This window comes from Lissotriton helveticus, chromosome 3_1, assembly GCF_964261635.1.
Source record: "Lissotriton helveticus chromosome 3_1, aLisHel1.1, whole genome shotgun sequence".
Classification (NCBI taxonomy): domain Eukaryota; kingdom Metazoa; phylum Chordata; class Amphibia; order Caudata; family Salamandridae; genus Lissotriton; species Lissotriton helveticus.
In genome coordinates, this window is record NC_136061.1 from 260,145,896 (window position 1) to 260,158,540 (window position 12,645).

At 44.2% G+C, this 12,645-nt stretch overlaps 1 protein-coding gene across 2 annotated transcripts in view; it reads left to right on the plus strand.

Moving 5' to 3' along the window:
- DDX52 (DExD-box helicase 52) overlaps window positions 1-12,645 on the plus strand; it is a 114,738-nt gene that overhangs the window by 85,134 nt on the left and 16,959 nt on the right. For both annotated transcript variants that reach the window (XM_078679772.1, XM_078679773.1), the window contains exons 10-12: window positions 1,485-1,607; window positions 4,071-4,221; window positions 4,847-4,922. In XM_078679772.1, coding sequence (XP_078535898.1) covers window positions 1,485-1,607; window positions 4,071-4,221; window positions 4,847-4,922 — 350 coding nt within the window. The remainder of the gene's footprint in view (window positions 1-1,484; window positions 1,608-4,070; window positions 4,222-4,846; window positions 4,923-12,645) is intronic.

The following is a 12,645-nucleotide window of genomic DNA, read 5'->3' on the forward strand; positions in this document are numbered from 1 at the left end:
GACGTTCGGTGCACCGCTGGTACAACAGCCAGCGGAGAACTCAGCAAAGAGTCATCCTCCGGTTCCAGGATACCGTCCACTTTCACGATCAGTGTCCGGAACACAGCGCTAGTATGCGAATGGAGCGCCTCAATGGTGGCCATGACGGCCCGCAGCGATGGCGTGCCTTCCATCCGCTCCGTCCCCTCTCAGTAGGCGGCAGAGCCGGATTTGAACCCCAGAGGCCGGCTACTCCGGGGTAACAGGCCACGCAAGTCAGATGTCAAACAGTGGGCGCTCCTTGTATAGCAGAACACACCTTTGCCGTCAGCGAGGGCCCCGTCCCGTCGACCCCGGGGGGTCAGCAAGGTCTTCGGGCACCAGACCCCCACCACGGCATCCGGTGGAACACGCTGGCGTGTCCTCAGTGTAGATCGATCACAGGACCGTCACCAAAAAGCAACAATTCACGGCACACTTCGGGAGACCGGGCTCAGACCAGGTCTCACGGCCGTTGTTGATCACTTCCAGACCGGATAGGTTAGAAATCGAGGTCCCGGCTTCCATGCGATGTTAGGCCGAGAATGGAGACACGGCGTATCTTCGTCGCCCGATGAGGTAGAAAATTTGGGATTGCACCGTTAGAAGCAGTAAAACTTCATAAACAGGGGAATCAGGTGTGAAGTCAGGATTGAAGGCAGGATATTCGAGCTGCTGGCGGAGGTCGGCGGAGCCGGGAGCTTACGCGGCCATCTTGGTTGCTAGCGTAGCTCCTCCCACCCTCTGTGCAATTCTTGAGTAAATCCCTCCGTTTCTGTGTCGTAAGGCTAGCAGATGTTCCCTTCAGGCGGCCTCTACGTTCAGCTTCTATGCTTTGCTCTTCCCAAACATCAGTAATGCCCTTTCTCCATCATATAATTGTTAATAGTGTCCACCTCCGCCCAACCTCCCACTTCTGCTCATAGGGTTGACTCAGATCATTCTTTCTGCAGAATCAATAGTCCAATTGCAAGGTCTGCTGGGTACCCGCCATCTAGTTTGTTTAATGACTGTCATCGATGATACTTTTTTTTTAATCTTTAGTACTGCTACTCGTGACGTTCATCCTGGTTATCAATAACTAACAGAAGAAACTTCACACATAAACGTAGTCCTGAATCATTAGTCCTCAAATTGCCATGTCTTGCGTTTTAAGTCTGGCCTTTCTTATTGTTTGCGTTGACTCACCAGACTAATGATTTTTAAATGTGACAAAGGTTTTTTAAATGGTATATAATATACGTCAGGGCTTTTGGTCCGTGTCCGTGGTGTTCATCCATTGGTCTTCTACATTATTATGCACCCTTTGCTTCCGCTCACCACAGCAATCCGGAGGGGCCAGCATACTTCAGCCATTAGCTAGACATTCACAAAAAGAAAGAAAATAAACTCATCCTCCAAAAACGGGGGCCGTTTTCTCAAGAACATTTTGAAAACCTCTCATGCAGTCTGCTTTCTTTTCTTAGGGATTTACACCTCCAGTACTGGTATTTGTGCAGTCCATTGAAAGGGCAAAAGAGCTTTTCCATGAACTTATATACGAAGGCATCAATGTTGATGTTATCCATGCAGATCGAACCCAGCAGCAGGTAGGAAATGTGTTGTTTCTTCCAGATAGTTTTATCTACTTGAATTAAAAAAAATACTTTTCATTTGCTTAGTATGATCGATATGCTCCATTAACCAGTAGAAGTGATCTGGGGGCACAGGTATTTTAATGTGTAACCTGTCGCAGAACTGTTAAAGACAACCACTCACAACCAGAAAATGTGTTAATTGAACCAGTTACGCAACAACTTAATTGCTGGACATATTATTAATGCTGCAGCTGGAAAGATTTTTGAAAGCCTGTACTAGTTAAGGTTGGCTTGCAGTGAGTACATGCACAATATTTATGCGGAAAAGTGATTTTTGATTGTTCTTAACATGTACATATCTGTGCTACTAAGTTGATTACTTTGATGTTGTAAGAGAGAACTAGATGCATTGTATGGATTGTCCTGTGCAAGCAGATGTTTTTGCATGTTGGGTAAATATCGATGTGCATCTATATTCTCTCATACAACTGAGGTTTGTGTATATAGATCAGGTCACAGTTTTCTGAGGCCGTGATTTGTAAAATTATGTCTTTATTGCATTTTTAAGCCACAAAATTCGTATGAAAGCAATGCAGCACTATATAGGATTGCATTACATTTGGGTGCCTCAGACAGGAGAGAGGAGTGTTGTAAGGGGGTGGTGGACTAGGGGAAGTTTGCACTTCAGAGAGTTCATCCGTGAAGACTCAAGATTTTGCTTGAAGTGGTGAATTTCCCCCTCTTCCTTGAACTGGAGATGTCCGTTTTCCTGTAGGATATCAACAGAGGTGGTGTACCATTTTGTCTACATTGCATGAATAAGCGTGGCATCTTGTATTTAGCTCCTAAAGTTTCCTGTGTGGAAATGCTGCACGTTGTCAGGGTTCCACCTGAGTTCTTGGTAGCAAGATAGGGTGGTGTTTTATAGCCTTAGATGATGAAAGCTTTTTTAATGGGATGTGTTCCTGTAGAAGAAGCCAGTGTAGGTCACGGAGTGGCTCTATCATATGTGCAAAGGTATTTGATGAGGACAATTTGACAAGAAAAGCTGCTCTATGAATCTCTTCCAGCAAGGCTTCATCATCAGTTCAACAGCTATTCTAAAGTCCGTTTCAGAAAGGAAGGGCTGCACCTTTCTAGTTGGCGCCAGGTATTTCTTCTGTTTCACGGGATGTGGAGAGCAAGTAATGTTGGAATCAGTAGAGATACTAGACGTACTCACTGTTCCCATTCATAGACGTGATGAAAACTGAAAGATTCTTCAGGGTATCAGAAGATCTGTAGTTTGATATCCAAGGATTGAATCGTTATCTTCCAGTTTTCATACAGGTTGATGTGTAGCTTACATTTCTGACTATGGCAATCTTAGAGGGCGCATTTATTCCCTTACAGCGTTCTTGTGTTCTTTCCGACTAAGAAAAAACGTAGTGTATTGGGCTAGTAGGACATGCGCTAAGTTTAAATAGGTCGTTAGATTTCTGGGTTGGTGATCAGAGCTTGTTGTTTGTGGAATATTAGGGTATTTTGTGATTAGTTCAAGAAGAATAGGATCCCACAGTCTGATGTAAAATGAAGCTCTTTGTTTAGGTTTGGCCATATATCACACAAAAATCAAGTAGGCTATTCAGTTTGTTTGTATCAAACAATTATGGACAAAGGAGGGCCCAAGAAGGGTAGAGAGGTCCTCAACCACGAGGTAAGAAGGGACATATCCTCCCTATTTAATACTCACTAACTGTAATGGGTGTCCCTTTAGAAGAACGCCAAGTGTTGCTTAGGTTTCAGACAAAGTTCTTGTTATCAAAAAACAAAGGGATCCACCCTTATGGGAAAGTATAGAAGTGTCCTCCAGACTATGTGTGTCTCCTACAATGGTGGAAAGCACACCGCTTTGTTTAAATACCACGGAGTCGTGGCGAGGCAGTGTCCTGGTGAGGAGGTAACCTTGATATTTGTGTGACTATAGGTACCCCTCACATCCTAATATACTCTAATATAGTGTTTTTAATCTTCCCTCCCACTCCACTAATAAAGGCTACTTTAGGAATGGGTGAGGAGTTTTATCTTTATAGTTACGCCCCCTTACACCTTTTCATAAGTGCTCCCTGAAACATGGTAGAGCCAACCCGACTTTTAGGAGTTGGGGTGAGCCCGATGATGAAGCATGTCACTACTAGAGTGAGTGAGGGCTATATAAAGAAAAGGCAATTTCTCCATTCCCACCCACAGACACTGGTTGGGTATAGATTGAACTTAGGATCACTCGGTGTACCCCACTGGAGATAAAACCATCAGGTACAACAAGAACTTTGTCTGACTCCTAAGCAACACTTGGCGTTCTTCTGAAGGGACACCCATTACGTTTAGTGAGTGTTCATTTTGTTTTACATGCATTATATTCAAGATGTAATTATGTTGGTTCTCATAACTTCTATCAGTAAAACTGCAAATAACAATTTTTTGTTTTTTCTGTAGAGAGATAATGTGATTCAGAGCTTTAGAGCAGGAAAGATTTGGGTCCTTATCTGCACCGCACTGTTGGCCCGAGGTATTGACTTTAAAGGTGTAAATATGGTGATTAATTATGATTTCCCAACCAGTTCGGTGGAGTACATTCATCGCATAGGTAAGCAGGTGCTACTGAATGAAATAAAACATTAGTCAAAACTGATCTTCTATTTTTAATAAATATTATCTTAACATACCGGGAGGAAGTGCAAAGCAGGGGTGGAAATGGTGTATATTTTTAAAATTGTCTCCCAGAAAGGATGTTCCATGGTTGTTAAAAGTCCAATTGAGTGTAAAGGGGCACCTAAATATAATCATGTTCCCGAGAGAAGGCCATGTTTAAGGGTGTATATCAGGACATACAGAATGCAGCAGATATTACATTGTTTGGATGCTGCAAACCAAGATATTTTAACCAATGGGCAAAGTGGTTTCCTCATGTTTTGTGAGGCACCCAGAAAATAATATATCATTATATTATTTTCCTCCAGGATAGCTCTACAAGCAGTTTGGTTTGAATTAATTTCTGCTTCATGATGTTTTGTATTTTTTTTAGATAGTTTCAGTTCACTTTGTAACTTAGGGTCCTTCACAGTTCCTGCTTGAGGCAATATATGAATTTTCGGGTTGCAGTGCTCTTTGTTTTTTAAAATACTATGTAGCAACTTTTTATTTTGCCTATAGAAAGTTTAAGTTTGCACAGAATACAAAACAATGTGGTAATCCTTTCTTTGTTCTGGCAGGTCGTACCGGAAGAGCAGGGCATAAAGGGAAGGCAGTTAGTTTCTTCACAGAAGATGATAAACCACTGCTGCGCAGGTAAATAAAAATGTGACTGCCTAGTGACCTCCATGGTATTTCTGATGGTGTTTCCTTAGGCATGCTTTTAGTTCTGCAGTCATCCAGCACATAGCCACAGCTCTGCAGGAAAGCACTGTAATGACACTATTATGGTCCAGAATGCATTGGAAGTAATAGACAGCCCCGATGTGGCACAGGGTAAATAGGTAACCATTTGCCGCACTCAAATCACCATGCATATGTCTTAAGAAGAATGTAATGTCATACACTAAAGGAGGCATTGAGGAGGGACCTGGGAGGAACACAGGTGTATGACTTAAATAAATTGTTTGTTCTCTAGCATTGGATCTTTTGTTAATTTACATTCTTGGATAATTTCCCATAATCAAACTGGGTTTTTCCTGGTGACCGTCAAAAGAGCAACAGTCAGGTTTACTTGCAAATTCTGCACTTTTGAACCGACTGGCATCTTTTTCACCTTCATTTTTCTCTTTCTCTGCATGTTGGCTGCAGGTTATTTTGGAAAATGTAACGCATTCCTTTCAGTTAGGTGCCTCAATGTGGTCTTACTCCTATCAAAAAGTTATTTCTACACAAGAAAAATGTAGTAAAAGCAAGCCTGACTTGCGAATTATGGAGGTAACAACATAATATGGATGTTGAGGCGCCTACCTCCAACTACAGATTGACTGTTATATTCAGTGTTCCTTTTTCCCCACATGTGTGTGGGAATATTCTACGTTTATTATTGAGGATTCTTTCAATGCAGAACTAGGACTACAAGTAACTAACATTTCCTTTTTTGGAGTCGAGCCTGCGGGTGCATGCGCTAACACATGCGTCTCTCTTGCAAGACTGTTGTTGTTTATAAAGGCTTGGAACCTGCTTGTGGCTTACCATTTGTTGATTTGCATGGCACTCTTCATTACAGCCTAGTAATTCGTCAAGGCAGGCCTGTCATAATTTTCCGTTCCTTTCTGTGGGGCAGGGACCAAGCACTGGTTGATCCAACTTAGTCAGTGCCCCTCCGCTGCTCCCGTTGAGATAGAGGTACTATTTTGTTATTTTTAATTTCCAGTGCCCTGCAAACAAAAGGCATGACTGGCAAAAAGTGTCCCACTGGACAAACAAAATTGCAAAGTTTTTTATTTTCTATAGTCCACTCTTTTATTTAGCCACGTCTTCTTTTTCGCGTTGCACTCGTGTTTTGTTTTTGCTCGTGGGCGCTAGCTGTTCTCAAAAGATGATGATTATCTTGTTCTAAATATTGCAAAGTGACATTGTTTGTTTCTTCCACCCTACGCTGTCACTGTGTGTGGTGCAACAAGCTTGTGACAGGAGCATCACATTGCTAAACTAAACCCATGAAACAGAACAACATCACAGGAATAGACTCATCCTGTGTACTTGCTCCCTTCTGTGCACCAAGGTACAATAGCATCACATTAAAAGCTCACCCTGTGCACAGTGCTTCCCCTCTTCACATTCACCATAAATTAGAGGCTCACTTCAACATCCTATAATGTTGATTCTCTTTGCACCTCCTATGGCGTCATCACATGACACCCTTCAGCTATGGAGCATCTTATTCCCACACCCTCTGATGTTGCTTCCTCTAACATTAGATCCCTTGCCCTCTGCATTGGACCCTTGTTATAGGGGCCTCAAACTGTTCAACCCATGTCCACTCTTATCATTCCATCCCTTTGTGTGCCATGACACACGCGCAGCGCATTAAAACTTTCCTCTTTAATGTCCTTCTCTTCGTCCTTTGTCACATCCAGTGAGCATTGACCACAGGGCAGTCCAATAGTCCACGCATGGTGTACATCCCCTGCACGCCATCCTATAAGACCGGCTCCTGATCATCATGGGGTTCCTTCACAAGGGAACGCACTACCACTTCAAGGTACTCCCTCTCTGGATAAAATCAGCACCACAGGTATTCACCAATGCCTAGCCACAGTCTCTGCACACCGGCAAAAGGATGGCATGCACGTCTACCCTTACCTGGACAACTGGCTCATAATGGCAAACACAAAACAACATATCTTAGCCATGTTCAAACAACAATCCACACGCTCCAAGGATTAGGATTCTCAATAAATCACAAGAAATCCTCCATAAAACCAGAAAAGAAAAAGACTTTCTTAGATGCAAGACTAAACTCACAACTCGCACGGGGTTACCCTACTCAAAAGAGAATAAAAGCAATCAAACGGGAAACCTCCCTCTACTAGAAGGGTCAATCTCAGACAGTGAGAAGAGTTATGAAACTCATGGGCATGATGAAGTCATGCATCCCACTCATTCCTCATGCCCGCCTACATATGCGCCTCTTCCAGGAATGGCTTACCAAGAACTGGCCACAAGCCACAGGGAGTTGGGAGGATTTAGTGCTTGGTATGCACAGGCTGCAAACAGAAATACAATGCTGGGCAGCCAAAAACATAGCACAGGGGAGACCTTCCAAAAACCCAACTCCTTCGTGACAATCACTATGGATGCATCCCTCAACGGATGGGGAGTGCACCTCAAACAACTGAAGGTACAAGGTCAGAGGAACAACCTCGACTCCATAAAACGCATCAATTACTTGGAAATGAAAACATTGTTCCTAGCATTGAAAGCGTTCCAGAAACGCATTCGCACAAAGACTGTCTTGATTCAAACGGACAACACCACCACAATGTTGTACCTCAACAAACAGGGAGGTACGAAATCATTTCCGCTAAGCAAGCTAACACAACAGATTTTACAATGGGCAAGTTCTCAAAGGATCAATCTGCAAACAATACATCTACTGGGAGTATACAACACTACAGCAGATCTTCTCAGCAGACAGAACAACTGCTCCCACAAGTGGAAACTGAAGCACAAAACAGTACAATACATCTTCAAACTCTATTTGCGACAATACAGAACAAGAAATTAGAGTTCTTTGCCTCGAAGCTGCCTCACCACCTGTCAAAAGGGAATGCCCTGTCACTAGATTTGTCAAGGACATTTGCATATGCATTTCCACCAATACCTCTAATACAAAGTGTTCTGGAAAAAGCAAGACAACCAGGGACAAACCTAATTCTCATTTCCCCACATTGGGCCAGACAAACATGGTATTCAAGTCTTCTAGAACTGTCCAAGTGACAATCAGAACAGACCAGGACCTACTAACAATGGAACAGGGCCAAATCTTTCACCCGGAGCCAACAACGCTACGCCTAGCAGCCTGGCACCTAAATACGTAGAGTTTGGCCACCTCAACGAACAATGGAGATTCTAGGGGAGGCAAGAAGACTAACTACAACAAAATGCTATGCCACAAAATGGAAGCGGTACACTATTTGGAGCACAGCTAACAACCAAATGAACTCGATCAATACACAGGAAATGGTGATCATATATCTAACCCACCTTCTTGACAGTCACATCAACTACTCAAGCATAACGGTACATCTCGCTGCCATCGTAGCTTAACACCAGAGAAAACTCATGCACAAGCTTTTTCAGAAGACCTGTCATAAAACGGTTCCTAGAGGGGTCTAAAAGAATTGCGCCCCCTAGATCGGCTCAGGTCCCTATGTGGAGCTTAAATACTGTGCTCACAGGACCTATGACAAACCATTTGAACTCATGCATAAGGAAGACCTCAAACACATCACTTTTAAGACAGCATTTCTTATTGTCATCACATCCTTACGGAGAGCGAGTGAGTTACAAGCACTAACCATACCAGAACCATACATGCTAATCCACAAGGACAAGGTTATTTTAAAAACTAACCCACAATTCCTACCAAACGTGATATCCAAATATCACCTAAATCAAAGTATTCTCTTTCCGGTCTTCTTCAAAGACCCAAAAACAAAAGGGGAAAGAAGCCTCCGTACCCTGGATGTAAGGAGGGCACTACTGTACTATACTATATACAGAAAACAGAACAAACTCGTTAAAGCAAACTGTTTGTTGCCTGCTCACATACTAAAACATGGACGCCTGTTACAAAGGCAACAATTGCACGATGGATAGTCCAGACCATCCAACTATGCTATACCACTGCAAACAAGGAACTAACGGTAAGTAACCATTTCGTTACCTTGTGTAGAGCACGAAGCTATTGAACATCTGGTTGTAGGTTTGAACAGTTCATTTTGTAAGATAACCACTGCCTTTTGTTTATGAAACCATGCACACTATCATGGCAGTTGTTTTGAGGAGGGACTGAATGGAAAGCAGTTATGTGGTTGTTTTCCGTCACCAGTCTCCAGTTGTGGACAGCAAGGAAGCATGGCTGCTTGCTTCACTTTTGGAAAATACATTATTACAGGTTGTTTATTCTACTTGTTGAAGAAGTGGGGATTTCATTGTTCTTCACTGACTAGAACCACTACTGTGTTACACCATAAATGCTCTCTAGTGGAAATATATTGGTGGACCGTTCCTACCCTGCTCCCTGGGTAGCATTGTAATCTAACAGTTTCAATAAAAGGATTACTAGCAACATTTGTGGAGTACCTGAAGTGAACTGAGAACTTGTACTTCCCAAGATCTTATTATATTTTTTGCACATTATGCTAGAGATGGGTCTTCAGTTAGAGGGGACCGGTGTTAGGCCTAGCTTGTAGGTTTAATGATTGAATTTGTTATTGTTTACTGACTTCCAATCTTTTCTATAGTTTACATTTTTCTGACTGTTTGCTTGACCATTGTATATTTAGGTAGTCCTACTTGTAAAAGCGTTCTGGTGCTCGAAGGCATGGTATGCACTAAATAAATATGTTAATCAATAAAGGAAAAAAACTGCAGTTGCATAAGAGCATTCAGCATATCATGGTGCCAGTGGGGTGGAGGTTTCAACTGAGACCTGTATTTCAGTCTTCAATTGATAGGGAGCTTGAAGAGCGGTAGGGTACTGGGATCTGTGGGATTCAGAAATGTTCAAGTGTTGTTTGAATGCTTCCTTGAGGAAGAGCTTTCACTGAGTTTTCTGAAAGCTGGAATGTACGGCAGGGTAGAGATGGATGGAGGGTGCTGTACAACTGGAGCCCTGCAACTTGCCGTGGTTCATATCTATACACATGAATGTGGTGACACTTGTGCAAACCCAGTTCACAAGCAACACAGCATTGAACACTAGCAAGAACCCACTGAATGATAGTCGGATACTGTTCCAGTATGGAGAAGGCCTGTTTTCTATTTTAGGGTTGAGCCTGCAAGTGCATGTGGTAGTGCATGTGTCACGCTTGCGAGACTCTGTTAACAAAAAGGGATTGGGCCCACCCATTGCTTACCATTTGTTGGCTTCGCAAGGCTCTCTTCTTTACATCTTCGTAATTGGTCACTGCAGGCCAAGCATCATTTCTGTTCCTTTTTCTGTGGAGCAGAGGCCAAGCACTGATTGATTCAACTTAATCAGTGCCCATCCGCTGCTCCCGATGTGATACAGGTACTATTTTGTTATTTTTATTAACTTCTGGTGCCCTACAAACAGAAGACATGTAACTGGCAAAAACGTGCCAAGTCTTCCTTTCTCACTTTGCACTTGTACTTTGTTTTGCTTGTGGGCGCAAGCTGTTCTCAAAAGTTGATGATTATCTTGTTCTAAATATTGCAAACTGACATTGTTTTTACTTATGTGTAATTTCCTAAATTATGCTTTGACACACAGTCGTGCAGTACACCCCAATCCAATCCTGTTTAATCTTATCCACCCCACCACACCTCACACCAATCCAATCCACCCCAATCCACTATCCAGTCCTACTCCAATTCACTCCATACACCCCAATCCAGTCCACCACACTCCAATCCTGTCCACCACACTCCAATCCTCCCAACCCAATCCACCCAGAACAAACTTCCCCACTCCAATCCACCACAGTTTCCCCCACTCCTACACGCCCCACTCAAATCATCCACCCAACCCACCTCACACCAATCCACCCCACTTCAATACAACCTATGTCAATCCATTCCACCCCACACTAGTCCAGCCACCCCACTCCAATCCAATACACCCCACTCCAATCCAGTCCGCCCTCCACCAAGCCACTCCACTCCAGCCCACTCCACTCCAGCCCACTCCACTCCAGCCCACCCCAATTGATCCCACCCCAATCCAGCCCACCCCAATCCAGCCCACCCCAATCCAATCCAGCCCACCCCAATCCAATCCAGCCCACCCCAATCGAATCCTACCCACTCCAATCCTACCCACCCCACTTCATTCCAACCCACCCCACCCCACTCCAATCCAACCTAGCTCACTCCATTCCATCTCACGCCAATCCACTCCACCCCACACCAATTTAATCCTCCCCACTCCAATCCACCCACCCTTCAAACTCAACCCATCCGTTCCAATTCAATCCAACCTCCTCCAGTCCAATCCACCCCTCTCTAATCCACCCCACTCCAATCCATCCTGTCCCACTCCAATCCCTCCGCCCAATCCATCCAGTCCACTCCAATCCACTCAAATCCCATCCAATCAACCCCAATCCAGTCCACCCTACCCCAATCCACCCCACCCCATCCTAGTTCAATGCACCCCACCCAAGTCCACCCCATTCCAGTCCACCTCTTTCCAATTTACCCCACTCTACTGCAATCCACCCCAGTACTCTTCAACCCACCCCAGTACTCTTCAACCCACCCCACACATCTCCAATGCACCCCACTCTACTCCAGTCAACCCTAGTCAATCCACCTCACTGTACCCCAATCCCACCCCCACCCAATCAATACACCCAACCCCAGATAAATTCACGCCAGTCCAATCCAAACCTGTCTAATCCACTCCACCCCACTCTACTCCCCATTCCAATCTACTCCCCCACTCAAATCTACTTCAGTCCAACCCATCCCACTCCACTCCAATACAATCTAATCCACCCCACTTCACACAATTAATTTAAATAATGAATTTTATAATGTGCACAGCTACCCGGAGGTTTGGGAGCGCCATCAGACACGAGCAGAATGAAAAGAGACTATTGATTGAATGACCAAGTTTTTAAGCATTTATGGAAATTCGCTTAGATGGTTTCATTCCGAAGTGACATTGGGAGCAAATTCCACAGAGAAGGGCCCAGGCAAGAGAAAGACCGACCGCCCATTCGCGACAGTCTCGTCCTGGGAACCAAAAAGTTAGCCTGAGTGGAGGAACGAAGGAGGCGCGGTGGATAATATGGATGGACTAAGACGTTCAGATGCTGGGGTGCTGTACCAGATTTGATTTTGTGCATATAGCTCAGAGCCTTGAATTAAATATGGTTCTCCACCCTGAGCCAGTGAAGGTCACGGAGTGAGCCTGAGATGGAGGCCATCTAGGAACATGGCAGAGTAACCTGGCTGCAGCGTTCTGCACCACCTGAAGTTTACGGATCACCTCCTTATTGGATCCTAGATACAGGATGTTGCCATAGTCCAGCCTGGAAGGTAATAAGAGCCTGTACTACAGTTCTTTGCATGGGGCCAGGCAACATCCAAAGGGTTTTTTGAGCCACTTTGGGATGGTGAAGCAGGTTGAGGCGACCTTAACTGCTTGATGTTTCGTTGAAAGCTGGTCGTCCATGATCACACCAAGATTGCGGACCTGTCGCGCAGGTTGGGGAAGAGCACCCATTTGAGGAGGCCTATGCTGGGGGCCCCAGAGATCTTTGTTTTTCCCCAAAATTAGTACTTCTGTTTTTTCGCCGTTAAGTTTGAAGAGGATGATTTAGATGCCTCTTTAGTGGAA